The following is a 23337-nucleotide window of genomic DNA, read 5'->3' on the forward strand; positions in this document are numbered from 1 at the left end:
CAAAAAATGTACAATATGTTTTAAAAGTGACTTGAAAAAAATTAAATAAACATTTACTTACATGTGAGGAGGTAATTCAAAAAAATTTACATTCTGGTACTGCTCAATAATTTCGGGACTATACAAGTCTAAATCTTGATATGGATTCACTGATATAACCACAGGACCAATATAAGTCTATAAAATTATGTTAAAAAAACATTAAAATACTATCATTTTTATTAAAAATAAATAGTTTTATAAAAAACATTTTATGCAAGAATAATAAAACAGCAAAAATACATGGAACAAATCAAATAATTATGTATTTTTAATAATAGTAACAAGAACATTTTAATAAAAATATAATGCTTACAATGTGGTATCACCCAAGAAACAAATGTTTCAACTATTCAATGAAATAATAACATATTCCTAAAAAGATACCTCTTTTTATTTATAAAATATATTCCAATTTATAATATTAACCTGACTACTAATAAAATATGGTATAAAAAGTTACCAGTATTTTCACATATTTGACCGAATTATACAAATAAAGAGGGTATTAAAATTTAAACCTACCATTACATTTTAAAATCAATCAACTACTTTTAGATAACTTTTTTTTTCAAATACTTTGAAAAATCTTTAGAATTCGAGGATTTTAAATTAAACAAATTATGTAATATTACTTACGTAAATTAGATTTTCCTGAAATCTCTTGTAAAGATTACCAATAAATGCATTTTCATTTGTATAATCATCTAAAAGCACAAAATCTTGAACTCCCACTTTATCACGAGCATGCAGTAAATTCTCCATTGAAGAGCTAAAAATGTCAAAGAAGATCAACATCAAAAAAGAGCTTTCCAGAAACTATCAAACATATTTTTGAAAATATAATTTTTTTTTTAATTATAAATACTTTAACTGATAAAATTTTAAACTAAAAAAGATGGAGGGGTTTTAAAACATTTTTAAAAATCCTTTCTTGTTAAACTAATAATATTTTTAAAGATTTTTTTAATAAAGTTTAAGTTTTAATAAAAAAGAAACTACCATATGGAAGGCAAGTTAAGTATCTAATTTGCACCAGTAGCAAAAATAATGTAAAGCATAAACCAAAGATATATTCAGTTAGCTTTTTACAAACTTAATAGTAAAAATTACTGAAAACAACAAACCTGTTTATAAGAACCTATAAATTACAGACACTTTTTAAATACCATTTAAAAAATACCTAAGGTTGCAATTTTAAAATAAAATTTATTTTAAAATAAAAGTTATTTTTAAAAACTGATAATAGACAAAGATTTAATAACTTTAATTGTTATATTAATAGTTATATTTTAGTACATGGGTGTCATTAGCAAGAGGGGGGACAGTGGATATATATCCTCCTCAATAACTAGAAATCTCTTAAAGTCCCCTCAATATATCAAACAAAAAGAAAATTTTCAAAAACATCATAAATTTAAATTAATGAAAGCTAAAATCAAGAAAAAGATTACTCTTTTTACAGATTTTTAGCAAAATTAAGAAATATTTGCTATGTGTGAAATTTAGTGAACTAGTGTGACTATGTCTTTTAATTTCATCAAAGTAGGACCCTTCAAAAATAAGACACCTGCAACGTCCATATTTTGGTACTTATCCATTTTGGAAAGTTTTAAATTATAATTGAAGCCAGTGATAAATTACAGTAGTAGATATTCTTTACGTTGTGATAATAAGTATCTAATATACTAACATGGATACTGTGGTAATAGATTTTTACAGGTTCACAAAACAGACAAGTATCTTTTACTACAACATCTTTGTATTCACGTTTTAAAATCAACATATATTTTATGTATATATACAAAAAATTTCTTTTTTTCGTTAAAATAGGGTTTAACAATTAAAAAATATCATATTACGATTTAAATGATCATATTAGATTACAAGAGACTTAATTATTGTACAGTTTAACAGATTTACATTACTAGCACTTTTGCATTAAGATTTTTTTCCTCAGTTGCTGAAAAAATAAAAGATACAATATTTAATATTAAGCAGGATTCAATTTTTTTTCTTCATTTTTTGTTAAACCCTGTACTATGTTTGATTAATATAGCAACTGTAAATTCAAATAATATGTAATGTAGAATAACATAGCATAATTGTCAAGATATCTCTTAAGCAAGAAATTGTAAACAAGTCATAAGCTAAAAAAATCATGCTGAATGCAGATAACTATTAAATAGTTAACATGAAAAATGTCATTAATTCATTCCTAACATAGTAATTTCAAATGTATATGAAAGAATTACAAGTTAAAAAGTTAGATAGACTTAATTTTAAAATGAGCTTCTTATACGGGTTTAACAGATATCTTTTTTACATAGATATTTTTTTTTTTTTACCAATAAAATACAATTGACTTAAATTACTAGTTCAAAAGCAATCCAATTTCAAGATTTTTATGAATATTTTATCTGGACACTTTAAAGTAAAAATCAAGCTTAAAAAAATAAATACTAACGAATAGTCTCTGAAATTTCACCTGACAAGACAAGAAAAGAAAAAAAAGAAGTTATAAAAATGCCTCTAAAAGATTTAAAAAAAAAAAAAAAAAAAAAAAAGAATCCCAGTAGTGAAATAAAACTAATTATATTATCTCATAGTAAGTACATGTTCATGCTACATAAAAGTGCAATCATAGTATCAATTTGAATGTTATGACAAACTGAGCATGAAAAACTGAGTATAATTGTATCCATAAAATTTTGATACATTTTAAGATCCATAACAATTATCTGTTACAAAATCTTATGATCAAGAAAAAAATATACACATCAAAATCACAACGACGTTAATCATTACAGCATACATGTATCACCGAATTGATATTAGATAAAGAAATTAGTAAACAAATATTTTCTTCACCCATACCTGAATTATAATCTTCCCTAAATATACTTCTTCATTAACTAATACGAATTAACTAATCCTAATTATTTGAAGTTTTATTTCTTATTTTGTAATGCATTGTGGTCAAACAATATACACACCAACGCAGAGCATAAATGAATAACAAATTCACTTTTAAAAAGGCGGTCAAATTAAACTCGTCTGCTTACTTTCCTTTTAAGGCGTGCTGTTAAAAATAAATAATGTGGCGCAGTCACAGTTAAGGTTTGGCTCAAGTTAGTTCTTTTATGTTTTTAACTTAAGAAATTTTTAATTTTTTAATCAAATCGGAACAAACGAATCAAATGAAGTTTAGTGAAGATCAAATAAAAATTATTTATGTTCAAACCGTGAGAATTGGGCATGAGGCATCCTCCTCTGAGCTGTGCGATCGATCAATAGTGCGGTAGGCAAGGCTCACAGCGGGAGGTTATGTTTTGTTTGACACTCAAGATTCGCTTTGAATCTTTAAGTCACAAAGTGAATTTATTTGAATCAATAAAAGTTCGTTGAATCTGCCGTGATTCAAGTTATCCCGTGGTAAAAGCTGAGTGAAAGTTAAAGAAGAAGGCACAGCTCAGGAGCCTACCATAACGTCTATAGAGCTTTATATTATCTATAGTTTCCATCTTTATAATTAAAGAAAGGCATCACTCATCTAACAAGTGCACCTTCGAGCCTGTTCATTCATTTCAATAACCTATAGTAAACATAGTTATCTGGATTGTGTGAATGAACAGGCTCGAAATAAATTAATGCACTGGTTATCTCTAGAAATCCTAGCCAAGAGTTTTAGATAAAAATAAATAACACCATTTGTAAAAGTTAATCCGATTGGTGTGTGCAAATTTATAAATTTTATAAGCTTTGTTATTTTACTAAGAACTGTAACACAAGATTGATTAAGAGATTTTTTTCTTTAACTCTAAATATTGTACATTCTCTAATATTATGTATAATAAAATTTAGATCGATAGATATACTATATAGAGAGAGAGCTGCCCCCCCCCCGGTTGGCTAAACTCGCATGCCCTTTTTTTTTTTCTTAAATCGAAATAATAAAGTAACGCGATCGAGCTTTTCTCCAGAGCTTTTAAGTACAATTAAGTACAAACAATACATATAATTTTCCCAAATAAATATTGATGGCAGGAGGGGGGGGGGCACAAACCCCTTAATAAAAAGATTTTTTTATTATGTTTCGAATAAAAGAAAAATAGAAAATTTAGCTTCCATTGTACAAAAATAACTACCAAAAACCACTATTTTTCAATATTTTTACTCAAAATATTAATCGAATTTCTTTTCTTTCGTTTATTTTTAGAAGTTTTAAAATCAGATAAATTTTTATGTAAAAAAACTATAGCAAATTAATGTGCTTCTAATACATACTATGATTATTATAAAATAATGATTATTTAATCGAAGCATTTTCTCTGTCAAAAAACTATATTAATATTGTCTAGCTGTACTATATCGACGAATACAAATTTAGAAACACCTGTAGCTGTAGCCGTCGAGATTTATGTTTGAACCACTTAAAATATAGCTTCGGTACTCCCTCGAAATAAAATACTTCCATTTCTCACTAGTGTTCTCTTCAAATTTCTAGGATATTTTCCTTTGACAAATTGAAACATTCCCCTCCCCCATCAAATGCAGATAATTACACAAATAGTGCCGTATTTACCGACCATAATATGCATGCATTGAATCTTTATCAAAAATAGAGTCAAAACCTATACGAATTAGTGTCCGAAATCAACAAAGCGAAGAATAAACAAACAATTCCCTGAAAGCACTAAAAGAGAAGGCGAGACTAAAAGCATTAAAATCTGTTTGATTGCCAGAGATAACTGAGACGATTGAAATAGTCTGTTATTATTAAAAATACCTCCAAGTTCTATAAGGAGGTTTTATTTATCTTTATCTAATAATAATAGTAATCTTAAATTCTATAAAAATAGTTCTTTTTAAACTCTACTTAGATCAACATAATACTTTCCATTAATATCATTTTATTTTATTGTTTATAATATGCACTTTAATTTGTGTGATACATTTGCTACCGATATTGCACTTATTATTTAAATATAAAACGTGACAAAAGAAAAAAATGTTTAACAATTATCACTCAACTTTTCTTAAAACTATACTTATTAATTCCAACTTCGCTACATTTTTATTACTTAAAACAAAGTTTATGTACCTCTAACACTATTACCACTAAATTGCTCCTATTAAATTGTACCACTATTAATAAATATGCAACTACATTAAAAAATAAATACTTAAAATTTAATTAAATGAAGAATTTTTTTTTCATTAAAATTTAATTGGTTAGTTTTAGAAACGACTTGGATGTTTTTAGTCACTCTTGATGTTTTTAAAAATATTTGTAAAAATACTTTACAGTTGGATGCTTTAACTCATTTTACTTTTTCTTTTTTGTTCCACTCAAAAAGTGTTACATTGCTTGTTTTAAAATCAATCAATAAAAAAAAAAAAAAAATTATTTTACATTTGAGCATTTTAATTCTTGTACAAGAGAACCATGATAAAGTAAATTCAACTTCATTTGGAAGAAAAGAAGAATAAGTACTTTTTCAAACGCAGTAACTTGTAGAATTTCCAAAGTTAGCACTCTATATGAAAAGTTGAAAAATTCGCGAAACTAAGAGGCATAAAACAAAACAATGGCCTAAAAATTTATTAAAATTATTTGAAAGCCAGGGAAAAAAGTTTTAAAGCTTTCATTTACTAAATAAAAATGAATTAATTAACCATTAAATTAATTAATAAGTATATTCTTGATATTGTGACATTACCAACGTTGAATATATCGGACAACATACAGTACAATCTAATAATTTAAAAAATAATATTTGGAGATTTTTTTTTTTTTTTTCTGTTTGTATACCTTTACAAAGCGTTTGTCAATGTAATAATAATAATTGGTTTTACTCTAGTTCGTCGGAACTTAAGAACTTATTAGATAATTAGATTAGATTAGAATTTATAAGCTATCGGAAGGTTAGAAGTTTGATTTTGGACAGTTTATGGCAAATAAATATTTTATTATTTGAATTCAATGAATTAATTATTTGAATTTTATGATTAAAATGACAAGGAAAGCGTTTTGTATATAACGCTCAAAATTAAAATTTATTATTTCTTTATGAAATTGTTAAAAAATAATAATTCAGTTAATTAATTGAATTTTTTTAATCTTTTTCATGAGTTTACTTAAAGCTCGATCGTCGTTTAGGGGGTAACGTCCCTCTCTTTGTTCGTGCAGATTTCGGCGTGTCCTACGTTATTCTAATATCTTCCACAGATTTCCTATGGGTTTCAAGTTAGGTGATTTTGCAGGCCAGTTATTGAGTGAGAGCAGGTCAGTTAATGAGTTACAAACCAGTCACATATTCTCCCAGCTCGGTGAGCTTTGTTGCTGTCATCTTGAAAAAAAGGAGTATCAACAACATGGTCATTATGAAGATGTGGACTGAAAGGCAATAACCTGACCTTCCAGAATATCAAATAAACAAACATGCTGGTTCAGTTGTCACCCCAATGAGCTATTACTATTCATAGTTAGAAAAGTACTCTCAAAACTCAACAAAATCATCTCTAATTAAGTTATATTTTTTTCCCTACGATCTGTGAATAAGATTCTTCAATCGGATACCAGCAGTGACGTGGTGTGGGTATCTCGATCCTGATTGAATGCTGAAACGTGACTTTGTTCACGTTAGCAACTGTTCTTTCCATTCTATTTCGAGTAAGTCAAGTACCAACAAAATCATCTCTAACTAAGTTATATTTTTGTTCCCACGATTTGTGAATGAGATTCTTCAACAGGATACCTGCAAGTGACGTGGTGTGAGTATCTCGATCCTGATTGGTTGTTGAAACGTGGCTTTGTTTACGTTAGCAGCTGTTCCTTCCATTCGATTTCGAGTAAGCCCAGCCCCACAAGTACCAATTAACTTAAGTGACACTTATTATATTCTTTTCTTTCACAATATATTTACACAAATACTTAACACCAAGACAGGCACGAAGCCATGTATAACATAAACAAACTAATTATACATCGAAGTTATTAAGTACACGAAACAAAAATATATTACGGTTACAATAAAATACATAAATAATAAATCTAAGTTAAGTAAAAGAAGAAGACAAAAAAGAATTATATTTCAACTAATTCGAAGCGCTATACGACTATGTAATTAATTAACTTATCATTAATTAACATTCTAACTTATGTAGAGAAACTTACCTCAACTTTAATACGCCATTTTGTTGATAAGGATTAGCTGGCGCTGACGTCATAGGTCACATGTGTGGGTATGGGAGGACTTCTTCTTCTTCTTGAAGTTTAAATACCCAGTTATGATTCTTCAATTATTCTTCAATTATGATTCTTCAATTATTCTTCAATTATGATTCTTCAATTATTCTTCAATTATGATTCTTCAATTATATAAGTAAGAAATGCTAGAGATTCTGATTTTTAAATTTTTAACTCATTTAATTGTTGTTTTATTCCTCGGGATCGTATCTGGAAATATAGTGCCAATTGATAAAATGATTGCAAGCATCTCTGTGACGTGAGTATACCTTATTCTTGAGGTTGTTTGGTCCACGCTTGAAATCTTTGAGAGTTGTTACAAGTCGAAATGGTATTATTCACCTGAGCGTAACATTGAAATAAACATGATTTTTATTGACAAAAATGGATTGAAAAATTATCTCAGGATAAAATGCTCTGAAAAAGAGTTAGAAGGAAAGAAAAAACTTCGCACTAAGAGAATAATTCAACGAAAAAACACAACTGTAAATTAGAAAACTTATTAAGGGACATTAGAGCATGAAATTGAAAAACTTCATTCACAGCATATTTCCTTCACAAAAAAAAAACTAATAAAAATTGGGATATTAAACTATAGAAGGAAGTCAACATGTGTTATAGAGAAAAGGTGAATCCCAACATAAATAAATCATAGAAATCAAAACACCTCCTCACTCGTAATGAACCATGAACCACTTATTTCACTCATTCATTATTTTTTCATTATTATAAACGAATTTCAGAAAGTAATATAAAACTAGGCCCATCTAAATTTTTTCTCATTCCTGAATTAAATAAAAGCTTACTTTTTCTTTTTTTTATTGTGAACAAGCTTAATAATTTCATTTTTCATAATAAACGAAATTCTAGGAATATTAATTTATGGTTTTATTAACTTCTTGATAATTTTTATTGCACAAATCATAACTNGAGAGAAGGCTCTCCCCCCCCCCCTGATTTTCTAAACTTACTTGTCTTTTTTTTTCTTTAATAGAAATAATAAAAGTAACACGGTTCAGCTTTTCTCCAGAGCTTTTAGGTACAAACAATACATATAATTTTCCCAGTTAAATATTAATTTAAGCGAAGGCAGAGGAGGGTACAAACCCCGTAATAGAAAGTTTTTCTTATTTTTCTGCTTCGAATAAAAGAAAGAGAAAAATTTAGTTTCCATTATACAAAAATAACTAGCAAAAACCATAATTTTTCAATATTTTTACTCAAAATATTAATCGAATTTCTTTTCTTTCCTCTATTTTTATTAGTTTTAAAATTAGATAAATTTTTATGTTAAAAACTACGGCAAATTAATGCGTTTCTAATCCATACATACTATGATTATTATAAAATAATGATTATTTAATCGAATTATTTTCTCTGTCAAAAAAATAATATTTATATTTTCTAGCTGTACTCTATCGACGAATACAAATTTAGAAACACCTGTAGTTGTAGTAGTCGAGATTTATATTTGAACCACTTAAAATATAGCTTCAGTACTCCCTCGAAATAAAATACTTTCATTTCACACTAGTGTTCTCTTCAAATTTCTAGGATATTTTCTTTTGACAAATTGAAACATTCTCTTCCCCCATCAAATGCAGATAATTACACAAATAATTCTGTATTTACCGAACATAATATGCATGTATTGAATCTTTATCAAAAATAGGGTCAAACCCTATACGAATTAGTGTTCGAAAATCAATAAAGTGAAGAATAAGCAAACACTCCCCTGGAAACACTATAAGAGAAGGCAGGACTAAAAGTATTAAAATCTATATGATTGTCACAGATAACTGAGACGACTGAAATCGTCTGTCATTCTTAAAAATACCTCCAAGTTTTATAAGGAGGTTTTATTTATCTTTATCTAAAAATAATAATAGTAATCTTAAATTCTATAAAAATAGTTCTTAACTCAACATAATATTTTCCATTAATATCATTTTATTTTATTGTTTATAATATGCACTTTAATCTGTGTGATACTTTTGCTACCGATATTGCACTTATTATTTAAATATAAAACGTGACAAAAGAAAAAAAATGTTTAACAATTATCACTCAACTTTTCTTAAAACTATACACATTAATTCTAACTTCGCTACATTTTTATTACTTAAAACAAAGTTTATGTACCTCTAACACTATTACCACTAAATTGCTCCTATTAAATTGTACCACTATTTATAAATATGCAACTACATTAAAAATTAAGTACTTAAAATTCAATTAAATGAAGAATTTTTTTTCATTAAATTTTTATTCGTTAGTTTTAGAAACGACTTGGATGTTTTTAGTCACTCATGATGTTTTCAAAAATATTTGTGAAAATGCTTTACAATTGAATGCTTTAACTCATTTTACTTTTTTCTTTTTCGTTCTACTCAAAAAGGATGGTTTACAGTGCCTGCAGTAAATATTAATCAGTAAATATATAATTTTTTTTATCATGCCAGTTACATTTTTCTTAGATTTGAATATTTTAATTCTGGTGCAAGAGAACCACAATAAAGTAAATTCAACTTCATTTGGAAGAAAAGAAGAATAAGTACTTTTTCAAACTCAGTAACTAGTAGAATTTCCAAAGTTAGCATTCTATATGAAAAGTTGAAAAATTCGCAAAACTATGAGGCATAAAACAAAACAAAGGCTAAAAAAAAATTTTTAAATTATTTGAAACTCACAGAAAAAAGTTTTACAATTTTTATTTACTAAAATATTTAACTAAACTCAGTGGCGCGACAGCCCACAGAGGGCCAAGGCCTACTGTGCCCATACTAAAATATTTACTAAATGCAAATGAATTAATTAACCGTTAAATTAATTCAATAAGTATATTCTTGATATTGTAACATTACCAGCGTCGAATATATTGGACAATATACAGTGCAATCTAATCATCTAAAAAATATTATTTGGAGATTTTTTTTTCTGTTTGTATACCTTTACAAAGCGATTGTCTTTGTAATAATAATAATAACAATAATAATTGGTTTTACTCTAGTTCGTCGGAATTTTAGAAGTTATTAGATAATCAGAATTTATAAATTATCGGAAGGTTCGAAGTTTGATTTTGGACATTTTATAGCAAATAAATATCTTATTATTTGAACCTAATTCATGTTATTTTATGATTAAAATGTCAAGGAAAGCGTTTTGTGTAGAATGCTCAAAATTATAATTTATTATTTCTTTATAAAATTGTTAAATTAAAAAATAATTAAAAAATGAGTAAAAAAATTAATTTTTGATTAAAAATAATTAAAATTAATTAAAAAATAATAATTTAGTTAAATTAACTGAATTTTTTTAAATCATTTTTATAAGTTTACTTTCCTCTGGTTCGCATATTTTTAAGTAAAAACCGTATTTTCTACTACATGTATTATTTATAGCTCGGTCGTCGTCAGGGGGTAACGCCACTCTCTTAGAATTTGTTCTAGCAGATTTCGGCGTTTCATTCGTTATTCCAACATCATCCACAGATTTCCTATGGGTTTCAAGTTAGGTGATTTTGCAGGTCAGTTGATGAGTGAGTGTGTACAAATCAGTCACATATAGTTTGTTTAAGCTAAGAACTCCTCCCGCCAAAAGTCTGAGGCCGTTTGGTGCTATGGAAACAAGAAGGGCGCATTTTAGGGAGGGTAGCTTCACTCTAGGACTAACACAATAGACCGAAGAAAGAGATTCCCTTTCTCTCGCCGACTCGACCCCGTACCCTACATGAAATAGTCATACCTCGTTACCATAGTCACCGCCACAGGTTCAGACGAATGTCTGGGGGAGTTCCTATTTTAGACAACTATATTCTCCCAGCTCGGTGAGCTTTGTTGCTGTCATCTTGAAAAATAGGAGTATCAATCAACGACACAGTCATTCTGAAGATGGGGACTGAAAGGCAATAACCTGATCATTCAGAATATCAAATAAACAAGCATGCTGGTTCAGTAGTCTCTCCAATGAGCTATTCCTATTCATAATTTGAAAAATACTCTCAAAACTCAACAAAATCATCTCTAATTAAGTTATATTTTTGTTCCCACGATTTGCGAATGAGATTCTTCAATCGGATACCTGCAAGTGACGTGGTGTGGGTATCTCGATCCTAATTGGTTGTTGAAACGTGGCTTTGTTTGCGTTAGCAACTGTTCTTTCCATTCTATTTCGAGTAAGTCAAGCCCCAAAAGTACCAATTAACTTAAGTCACACATACTATATTCTTTTCTTTCACAATATATTTACACAAAGACAGGCACGAAGCCATGTATAACATAAACAAACTAATTATACATCGAAGTTACCAAGTACACGAAACAAAAATATATTACGGTTACAATAAAATACATAAACAAATAATAAATCTAAGTTAACTAAAAGAAGAAGACAAAAAAGAATTATATTTCAACTAATTCGAAGTGCTATACGGTTCTGTATTTAATTAACTTATCATTAATTAACATTCTAACTTATGTAGAGAAACTTACCTCAACTTTAATACGCCATTTTGTTGATAAGGATTAGCTGGCGCTGACGTCATAGGTCACATGTGTGGGTATGGGAGGACTTCTTCTTCTTCTTCTTGAAGTTTAAATATCCAGTTATGATTCTTCAATTATGATTCTTCAATTATTCTTCAATTATGATTCTTCAATTATGAAAGTAAGAAATGCTAAAGATTCTGATTTTTAAATTTTTAACTCATTTAATTGTTGTTTTATTTCTCGGGATCATATCTGGAAATATAGTGCCAATTGATAAAATGATTGCAAGCATCTCTGTGACGTGAGTATACCTTATTCTTGAGGTTGTTTGGTCCACGCTTGAAATCTTTGAGAGTTGTTACAAGTCGAAATGGTATTATTCACCTGAGCGTAACATTGAAATAAACATGATTTTTATTGACAAAAATGGATTGAAAAATTATCTCAGGATAAAATGCTCTGAAAAAGAGTTAGAAGGAAAGAAAAAACTTCGCACTAAGAGAATAATTCAAAGAAAAAACGCAACTGTAAATTAAAAAACTTATCAAGGGACATTAGAGCATGAAATTGAAAAACTTCATTCACAGCAAATTTCCATCACTAAAAAAAGCTAATAAAAATTGGGATATTAAACTTATAGAAGGAAGTCAACATGTGTTATAGAGAAAAAAGGTGAATTCCAACATAAATAAATCATAGAAATTAAAACACCTCCTCACTCGTAATGAACCATGAACCACTTATTTCATTAATTTATTATTTTTTCATTATTATAAACGAATTTCAAAAAGTAATATAAAACTAGGTCCTTCTAATTTTTTCTCATTCCTGTATTAAATAAAAGCTTACTCTTTCTTTCTTTATTGTGAACAATCTAAATAATTTCATTTTTCATAATAAACGAAATTCTAGGAATATTAATTTATGGTTTTATTAACTTCTTGATAATTTTTATTGCACAAATCATAACTATAATATCATAGGGTAATTTTGAAAAGAAAATTATCGCGATACCCTACTCAGAGGAATTCAATTCTTATCGAAGCAATACTTATTTAACTAAAAGACATAAGATCCGTTAAAAACAAAAATTGTATTTCTTTTTTTTTTTTTNTTTTTTTTTTTTTTTTTTTTTTTTTTTTTTTTTTTTTTTTTTTTTTAACAATGACTCAACATTTCGATTACAAATTTATTTGACATTTTTTCGAAAAATCCATCAACTTTCACCCAAATTATTAGTTTAGAAATTATCAAACACTTTGAACTTTGGGGCATTTTAAATTTTTATTCCGGACTCCTCTCTCCCCCTCGTCAAAAAAGAAATAAGCAAATTACAACCGCTCTTCCATTTTTAAGTAAGAATGACGAAACATCCCCGCTTGTCTTTTGCTCAACTTTTACATCAATTGTAGCCATCTAATTTTAGAATTAAATTCAAATAAAGAATGCAACTCTGTAAAAAAAAAAAAATAATAATAATAATAATAATGAAGGGAAGAAAAGAAAAAAGCATTATGCATCAGTTAATATAATAAAATTTTGTGCTGATTATTCTTTAGGAATCTTTGGTGCCTTTTTCTTCGTGATTAAGTCTTCTTAACCTATGAAATCGCGAAGGAATTTTTTTTCCAATTTATTCTTTTCCGGAATCTAAATTTCAATTTTCAATGTGTACTTCTTTTCTAAATTCTTTTTAAAAGTTACTATGCTATGATACATATTTTTTTTCTTGCTTTAAAATAAATATTTCAAAATAAGGCAATCTTAATATCTTACATACTCTTCCTCCCCCCTTTGTCACAAAAACCCTCTACTTATTAGGTGCTTTCGTAAAATTCGAACGACTCTTAAGCCTAATAAGAATTGCTTCTAAATTTCAATTCATCCACGATTACTTATGCATCAAGATATGGACGCAACTGCAAATTATAATAGTTTTTAGTGTGATTTCTTTTATTATACCTAACAAGATACTATTTCTACCCTGATTCGTCTACCATGAAGGGCAAGCGATGGTCAACCAGAGGCTAAAAGATATTAATGCATGAAAATAATTTCTCTCATTTTTACAAATGGTTGATCAAGCGTTTGATGTTCATTTATTTTTACGACAGATTCAGACTAAGTGATTGTTCCATTGCATTATGTACCTCTTCATTGAAAAAAGGATTCCAATTATTGAAATTAGAGTCAATATTTGTTGTTAGCTGAAGGTTGAATAATAAAGATACCTAATGTAGAAAAAAAAAAGTGTTGAAAATAATTTCTATAAACACATTTTTGTATTGCAACGAAATTAAATTGTGTTTTATAAGCATACAATAGCAAAAAATGTACGTAGCAACTATGCGAATCAGATTTGAAGATCTAGACTACAATTGGATTTGCAATGATAAATTTATAATTGCTGTAAGGTACAATTAGACAACTGAAAGCTTCGACGATCGTTTTAACATTATTCTTTTACTTTGTGATTAGATGTTACTATTTCAAACATTATATTACATCTAAAATAATTAAATTATTAAATATTTGAATTCCAGTTTGTTCGGACTTTCGTGCCATAAACTAATTAAACCATTTTAAATGCAAATTAAAGGTAGATACCATTTGAAATATAACTACTACTACTCCCAGATTTTTGTTCAATTTGGAAAATAAAATTACTTTTGAATTTGAAAATTACTTCTTTGCATATTTTTTAAATAGATAATCATCATAAAAAAATGAAATCTAGAAATTAATGTTTTTTTAAAAAAGAAATAACATTAAAAAGAAATTAAAATTTAAAAGACATCGTTCAAAATTTAAAAATAAGAAAAAAGAAAATGTTACTTAGATTTTTATGTTTTTTTAGTTAAAAAAAAAAGAACATTTAAAATGTTTAATAAAATAACAAATACTAAGGCTTTCAGTTTGCATTAATAAAGAAGAAACTTATTCACTTGTCTCCCCATAGACTAATATAGGCAAATATTTAAAAAAAACAGAGGGTGGAAGAGGGAAGTGGGGTTTCATATATGATGTTGTTTTATAAATGGTGTTTAAAATATTCAAATATATTGTTAGTATTTATCGTTACATAATAATACATTGCTAACATTTCTGCTTATTCTGTATTATTAATCCATTATTTGGGTTCGCACTTTAACATAAATATAGAATTATAATTAGAATCATCATAAGAATATAGAATCCTAAATGAAGAACTTCGGTATTTTCATTTGGTTCTTCAATTTTAATTACTAACTAAACTGAAAAAATTGAACCGATTTTTATAAATTCTACTGGGTTTACTATTATGTAATTATATTTTCATTAGTTTATTAAAATTAAAAATCATTTTTCTTAATAATTCATCTAAGTAGAAAAGTTGTATTTTTGCAATATATGCGAAAATGTCGTAATCAGTGACGAAGGATTTGGTGAAAAGGAAATGTAAGGAGCAAGCGAAGAGAACTGAAAAAAAAATTCCAGGATTGACGAGTGATAGCAAGATACAACCCCTCCCAATTAGCGTTCGCTTCCCAATGACGTTACCTAGGTTCGAATCCCAACTGTAGCTAATTGATACGAGTTCGTCGTAGTGCTTGATCCAGGAGTTCTCTTGTCTTTTGGGTTGGGTTCGAAATTGTTATACTGCGGTGTTAAACATTAATAATCGTAAACTCAGATTTGGGACGTCTGTTCAACGGCGGTTATAAAATAGAATTAAAAAAAAAAAAAAAAAAAAACAATTGCAGTTTATAAAAGTTGCTTGAGCATGTTTTGCCTCCTGTTTGCTCCGCTCGTCAACCCTAATAATTGCTGCGCTATCATTTTTATTTCTTACTTATATTTGTAATTATATATACTTTTATTTGTAATGAAGGTGATATCAGGGGATTACTTTGTAATAAAAGAACCTTGCTTTAGTTTCCAGTCTTTAATTTGGAATTGGACAGAATTAAAAACATTATAATAGCAGAGAATAGCATAAAGAAAGGCTGATAAATGAATGTTACAGGTAAAACGTTAATTAAATATATGACACGGGTAAAAATACTTTTCTAACTTGTTTTAAAATGTTATATTGTTTGTTTAAATACTCTTTATAACTTGTATTAATTTTACGTTGATAACCAAAAAAACTAGCTTTTTTAATACACTTTGGATCTTGTAGCGTGGTTTCCCTATCTAATAAGAAAACATCATCAATAATAAGAAATGGTTGATAAATAATGAAAACCAAAATACAATATTAGCAAAGAATAACATGAAGAAAGGATGGTAAATAAATATTACAGGTAAAAACCGTTAAATAAATATATTAAGGGTAAAAATACTTTTCAAACTGTTTTAAAATGTTATATTGTTTGTTGAAAATGTTTACGTTGATGATAATAGAAAAAAAATCTAGTTCTCTTTTATAAATTAAGAATTTAATAGTGTGGTTTCTTTGACCAAAAAGAAAACACCGTTAATAATAAAAAATGGTATTAGACTATTATTTTTCACAGAGAAATAATAATACTTTTCATTAAAGTTTTTCATAATGCTTACTTTCTTTCCATGTTTGTATCAAGAATTTCCCTCTTCTTAGACTAGATAGCAAAATAACGTGATTGTATAGTTATTTCTCAAATATAACTTTCAATAATTAGTAAATTTATAATAATTCTAAACTTTTATGATTAAATGGCGGAGCATTATTATTGTGTGCCGAAAAAAAGCTTCGGAAAAATGTTTTCTCAACAACATTACAGATAAAGTTTCAGTGAGATATGTAAACTCTCTTCTAATAATCAGATAATAATCCGAAGATAACTTGAGTTGTGGATTCATTTAATCTTCATCTCGATTATTTTCTGATATAATTATAATTCTCCAAAATGAAAGTTTAAAATTGCTTATATTAAGAGAATTGTGAAATGAAAGTGTATTAAAGAGGCGAAAATAATTTTATTTTTGTTTGACTTAAATTGAAAAAGGTTAGCTGCATCACTTTTAAGGTAAAGTGATGTGACGTCCTTGAAATCTTGAGGACAGTCCTTGAATTTCATGATTATCCTCACATATTTCCGAATTCTTGAAAAATGGAATCAAAATGTAACATATGCCCTCAAATGTCTTCAAAATTTCCCAAAAAACTTGTAATATTTTTGTTATAAGCGGTCAAGCAACAACAACAACAACAAAAAAAAAGAATCTGAAATGCAATTTTTTTTTTTTTTTTAACAAGATAGTTTTGTCTTTCAGAGAATACAGAAATATAAGAAAAAGCACTGGGCTTGAGATGAAAATTTCTTACTTGTCTTAAAATGATTTCAGCAAAAAATGAGCAAAATCAAAATAATCAAAACCATGTGCTTATTCATTTTACATGTGTGTATTTCAAAACTGCTCAGTAATACTATCAAGTTTGATGAAGATGGTTCTTTACCTGATATTGTTATCAATTTAAAAACAAAAATCTTTTTTTGCACATATAAACTTATATTTTCCATAAATATATGGGAGTTCTTAAATCGTAAAAATTTTCGAGAATTCTACGCTGATTTGTCTGTAAATCATGGTTTATAAATCTGATCACCTTAGGTAAAAGGATTTCCTGTTGTAATAGTAGTTGATTGTTCCAGCATAAATAAAGAATAAAATTATTTTTCCCTTTTAATCTACTTAGAAAACGTAGTTTTTCACATTTTTATTTTATGTTATCATCTTCTTCGTTTTAGTTTTGCGTCTGTGAGCGAGCCAAGGCCGGATTAACCATTAAGCACACTAAGCACGTGCTTAGGGCACCAGAGGATAGGGGGGCACCACAAAGCCTAACTAAATGTTCGCAGTACATATTTTTTTTTTTTTGTTGACACATTGATAATAAATTTATTACTTTGAAGCTTCCATTTTAAGAGTAGATAACAACCATTTCTAAGTACGAAATTTCACATAATAAAAAAAAAAAAAAACGATAGGTGTTTTGTATCAAAAATTTTCGGTCTTATAATGAAATTAGGTAATGAATTTCTGTGCGATAAAAGCTCTCTTTATTTATCCATTACAATGATTTCATAACATACTGCTACGACAGAATATTTTTCGAAGTTGTAGCAAGTTAATACTCCGGCAATTTGATATTTTTATGAAAAAAAATTTGATTTACAAAATTTTGATGCAATGGTTTGATGATGTAAAAAATGTGATTTTTGACGTGAAAGAAAATTTATGTTGTGCATGTTTGCAGTTTTTGTGCATGTTTTTGTTTATACTACATAAAATATTTGCTTATACTATATTTTTAATTATATTCTCATTGCAACTGGAAAAGGAGTCATCAAATTACGTAAAGGTTGTGTTACAAAAATTTATTTCAAAAATGTACGTCAAATAATTTTTTTTATACACTAAATTAAGAAAAAGGAGCTGTGTTTAAGTATCATTTTTCGAAATTTCTTTGTGGAGGAGAGGTTAAATTTGAGAAAAATATGACCACACACTTCGCATCACTTAAGTGATGCGAAGTGTGTGGTCATATTCATAAAATCATAATTGTTTTTTTTTTATCTATATATATCGAAATTAGATTTTAAGATTTAAAATATATACTACGTAATATGAATGCAAGCAGCTAGTTTTTGAATAAGGAAAGAAATATAGGTTCCTTAGTCCTTAGAGTCTTGTATAAATACAAATGTTATAAAAGTTGAGCACAAAAGATGTGTAAATTCTCAATGTGAACCGGATGTTCGTTAACGGTGAAAAATACGTTAAGAAGAGTACCCATTAAAACTAATTTAATTTTGAAAGCAAATGTATAAGAAATAAGTAGCAATAAAATCAAATTTTCAACCATTGAATTTTGTTTAGTGCAAGTAAACTATATTTTGTGCATCTTATAACGAAATTTGTAAAAATTATAATTAAGAAATAAGAAAAGTACTGAAAATTTCAAATTAAAAATAAATAGCAAATTTAAGAAAATATTTTTATTAATTGAATTTTAAAATATGTTTAATAACTAATAAGTGAAATCCTTAATGATAATGATTATATATATATACAATACATGTGTGTAATTTCATCAACTTTTATTATGATGATAATTTGAACATGTAAATATTTTGAATATAATAATATTATTTCTGTCACTAAAAATTTTTTTTAATAGTTGTGCTTAATTTTTACTTGTAGCTCGTGTGTAAATCAGATTGAAATAAATAAATAATTAGTTAAGGTATTTCCATTATCCATTTAACTTTTTCTTAAAATAAAAATTGGTCATTCTGCATAAACGAGTGGGAAAAATATTGTTGTTCCCTGTGTATTTTATTATAAGTAACAGACTTCTGAGAAACGTGGTTCAATTTAACCTGATCTTGCTTTCTGCCTATAACAAACAATCCCGACGTAAAACGATTCCCAGCATTCGATTCCATTAATTCGAAGGTTCCTGAAAAGGACCACCGTGATTGTCACTAACAGAATACAAAGCTAAATTTTCTGAGAAGAAACACTTTAAGGACAAGACAAGTGTAACCAATTGATTTACTACAGACAGAGAACATCCTTTCATCTCAGATATCTTTAAGCAGCCTATAGGGGACTCATTCCCCCTTCTTCTTTTTTTTTTTCATAGGAAAAAAGGGTGCATATCTCAGAAAATTCAAATTGTCTTCCTTTCGAGGGGGGGGGGGATAGAGATACAAATAAATGTGACTTATAAGATTGAAGAAAGTGGGAGGTCTAGGAAAAGATATGTTTCTTGATTGACGTAATTTTTAACCAGTAACATTATTTATGCTACAATCAGTAACTAATTTCTCGTATTTACACCCCCCGTGTATACGTGAATGCACAGAACATGAGTGCACTGAATCCTACATGAATGCACAGAGAAAGTTTATTCTACTAAACCATTATTCTAAATTATTGCTTTTGAAAGCATGCTGTAATAGTGTAAAGCTGATGTTGCTTCAGGTAGTAGCTAAACCCTTCAAATAATTTTTATCAATAATTATTATTTATCGATCAATATTGATTGTGTCGAAATCAATATAAGTGAAGAGTTTAATTTTCCTAAAGAATTATTATATTTTAATAATAAAAAATTAATTAAACTTAAATGNTTGCTTCATAATTGCAATACCACACTTAAGCCCAGCTTAATTATTGAAATTAAACATTTTTTCTTTGTTGCAGGGGAAAATAACTTGCTCCTTAAATGATGGTAAGAAAATTTTGCATGTTTTAATGTTCATATTAATGTTTGGTTTAATTAATAATTATATATTTCCAAATTATAATATTGATGAAAATAATTTATTTTTTTTTGTTTCTATGTGCTTTTCATGGAAAATGACAAGAAATATACGGATTTCAGGGAACCGTAATTGCCAAAAAAAAATAATAATAATAATAAATCACAAGTGCTTGATTGTGATAAAAGAACATTTATAATTCACACTGAAATCTAAATCTTTAAAATTTAGCTCAGTGTGTTTCTTTATAATTAAGACTACTGAAATACTGATACACTGAATTATATGTTAATAATGTTGTCGTAGAAAGCTCTTTTAACTTTCCCAGATTTCTTTTTTTTTTTAAATCAAGTTTTATTAATGATTTTATCGGTTCTACAAACTTTCTAAGTATCTTTATTTTATTTTATTCTTTATATTGATATATTTTTGCTTACATAATTTTTTTTTAAAACCAAGATAGAACAATCATGATGCCGTTATTCTAGATATCTTATATTAAAATTACGATAGTTTTAGATGGCTGAAAATTTGAAGGGAAAAAAAATCTGAAGAGGACTGAATAAAAAACTACCAGCATTCAATGGGAGTAAAACAAGCGCAAACCAAAATAAATGAACTCTTTATCGCGAAATGCGATATGAGTTGATGAATTTTGGGGATGAAAGCGAAAAAAAAGAAATTCAAGAGCGTCCATTGGCCATAGGCGGCGTCACATGACACTTAACTTCTCCCTTCTCGAATAATTTGGCGGGGCAGCAGGGCAGGACTTTTGGAAGCGTGGGAGTCATTCGGAGAATTCTCGCCGGACCTTTACTTTAGCTGGACACAGGAATCTTGACTTCACCTACGAGGAAAAAATCTTTCTTGATACGACGAACCTCTCAACCGGGTAAGTGGTTATCGCTTGCTTTTGATGACGTCTTTATGAGTCTTAAGTTAACAAAAAGGAGAGAAGGAACAAAGTTCTTTTTCTACTTTGTAGAACGGAAGAGAGTTAGACGGAAACGCTTTTGTTGCTGACTAAGCAAAGAACATAACTTTTTCTTGAGTTTAGGACGAACAACATTACGTCCCACATGTTGACGTCACTTTTGCTTACACCAGCAGTACGATCTTCAGCAAAGTTGAATATTTACATTTGAGCGATCATCGCTTGAAATAGTGTATGATTTCCGTAGCGTGTTTAAATTATTCGAAGACTGTTGGTTAATGGAAGATGACATTTTTAGGTTAATTGGATAGGATCTGTGCGTGTTTATGTCTGGGTTTGGGACGGAAAGATATTTGATTAAATAAAACTTAAATTTATTTTACTTCTATGTTTTGATGAAAGGAATTTTCGTAGGAAAATATGTGAGATCTTACATAATAATGTCAATTAGCAAGACTCGATTGCCGATAGAAATTCAAAAGTTGTACAAGGCGCAAAAAAAAAAAGAGGAATACTCTAAATAACTTTTGATCTAATGATCAGATCTTCACATTCTAGGGCTTAATCTTAATGGTTCGAGGGGGTGACCACAAATATGATAATTAACAAGAGCAGACGATATTTTAAGTTACGAAATCAGACACAAAAACGTACTTTCTCTGAATAAACATACCATTTTTTTTACGGATTCGGATTTCTGACCCCCTAAATATAGGAAGTAGCCCCAATCTGGGAAATATGATCTCAAAAGTTTGCTCAGGAGAACGCTCCCAAGTTTGAACCCCTGAATGTTTATAATTCCATGCAAAGAAATAATTTTAGACAATATTTATTATTTTATTTAATAATGAGCGAAAAATTTTGAATTGTAATGTATACAATGTTTTGCATCATTTTAAAGAATGTAGTTTTACATGACAAAATACAAAACTTGAGCGAAATCGGTTGAGAAGTTCCTGAGAAATTGAATTTTAAGAAAGTCAGATATTTAAAATTTGATTTCTCAGGAACTATTCGACTGATTTTGTTCAAAATTCGTATTTTGCCATGCAAAATTATATTCTTTAAAATGGTGCAAAAAAATTATACCTTACAATTCAAAATTCTTTCAATTACTATTAAAAAATAATAAATATTTACTAAAAGTTATTTTTTGCATAGTAGTATCTTTGAACAGACGAATTTTAAAAAAAAATTGCGTGCAAAATTTTTTATATTCGCTTAAAAAGTTCCAGAGATATAGGGAAATACGCAAAAAGTAAAGCTCTCTCTTCTTACCAAACTACTGAGACCATGCTTCCCAGATTGCGGCTACCCCCTATGTTTTGGGTACAGAAATCCAAATCTGTCAACAAAACAAAAAAAGGTATGGTTATTCAGAGAAAGTACGTTTTTGTGTCCGATTTCGTAACTTAATATATCGTCTGCACTTATTAATTAGGTTATTTAAGGTCACCCTTTCGAGCTATTTAAGATCAAAAGTTATTCAGGATGGTCTGTCTTTTCTTTCTGTCTTTTTTTCCCCTTCTTCTTTTTGGTGCACTGTACACTTATAGAAATTTTACAGCGTGTTGAATGTATCTTTTGTTACAACTTGAATATTCAGCTAAGTTTAGTCATATTTATTGCACTTCTTAGTTTTGTTTACCGGTACTTCGTTTCATCTTGAACAGAAGCACGGGCCAGTTTAACTCCTTATTAAGGTAGCAGCAAATTTATGCCTTAATATGGTTCAGGCGCCGATATTATGGTTCAATGTTGCATCGATATTTTTGAGAGTGACGTGTTGAATATATCGTTCAAACTTACTGCAACTTTAATATGGTACTAAATTAAGCCATTTTATCGTACTTCTAGACTTGTTTCGCGGTAGTATGGTTCAACTTGAACGAAAACACGGACCAGTTTAAATACTTATCAAGATTGCAGCATAATTGCATCTTAATATATGGTTCAAGGTACCGATATTATGGTTCAACGTTGAACAGATTTTTCTGAGAGTGTTGGCACAGAACTGTTGTGAGCGCCATTGCATGTTATCTTCTTGTATCAAATTACATCTTGTTACTGTACAAAATGTTTTTAAATGTTTTATAACATGAAAATTTTGATTCATATAGAGAGAATGTTGAGGTTATAAACCTCGCTAACTCAGGCTTGATTATAATTTTATTGACTCAGATTATCAGTAGACAATTTTTAGGATAAAAAGAGAAAAAAAAAAAGATTTTCATAATTTAAAGAGTGTTGAGAAATTTAGGGAGCCTAAGCCCGGGCCTCTTAAGCGTTATAATAAATCAAATTTCAGACCTGATGATAAATTGTGATATAATCATTATGATATGTGAAATATTCAAATTATTGCTGTACAGTTTTCGTAAACAGCAT

General features: G+C 28.1%; 1 protein-coding gene across 9 annotated transcripts in view; it reads right to left on the reverse strand.

Annotated features, from left to right (window-relative positions):
* Window positions 1-23337, reverse strand: part of LOC107444553 (Myosin 61F) — a 97293-nt gene that overhangs the window by 35988 nt on the left and 37968 nt on the right. For 3 of the 9 annotated variants that reach the window (XM_071179718.1, XM_071179719.1, XM_016058712.2), the window contains exons 2-3: window positions 679-811; window positions 62-177 (exon numbers count right to left, since the gene is read on the reverse strand). In XM_071179718.1, the coding sequence (XP_071035819.1) occupies window positions 62-177; window positions 679-804 (242 nt within the window). In that variant the 5' untranslated portion in view covers window positions 805-811. Of the gene's footprint in view, window positions 1-61; window positions 178-678; window positions 812-2916; window positions 3300-7219; window positions 7288-16320; window positions 16561-23337 lie in introns of those variants that run through there. The other 6 variants (XM_071179716.1, XM_071179717.1, XM_016058711.4 and 3 more) reach the window with 4 other exon arrangements.

This window comes from Parasteatoda tepidariorum, chromosome 4 (genome assembly GCF_043381705.1).
Source record: "Parasteatoda tepidariorum isolate YZ-2023 chromosome 4, CAS_Ptep_4.0, whole genome shotgun sequence".
NCBI lineage: Eukaryota > Metazoa > Arthropoda > Arachnida > Araneae > Theridiidae > Parasteatoda > Parasteatoda tepidariorum.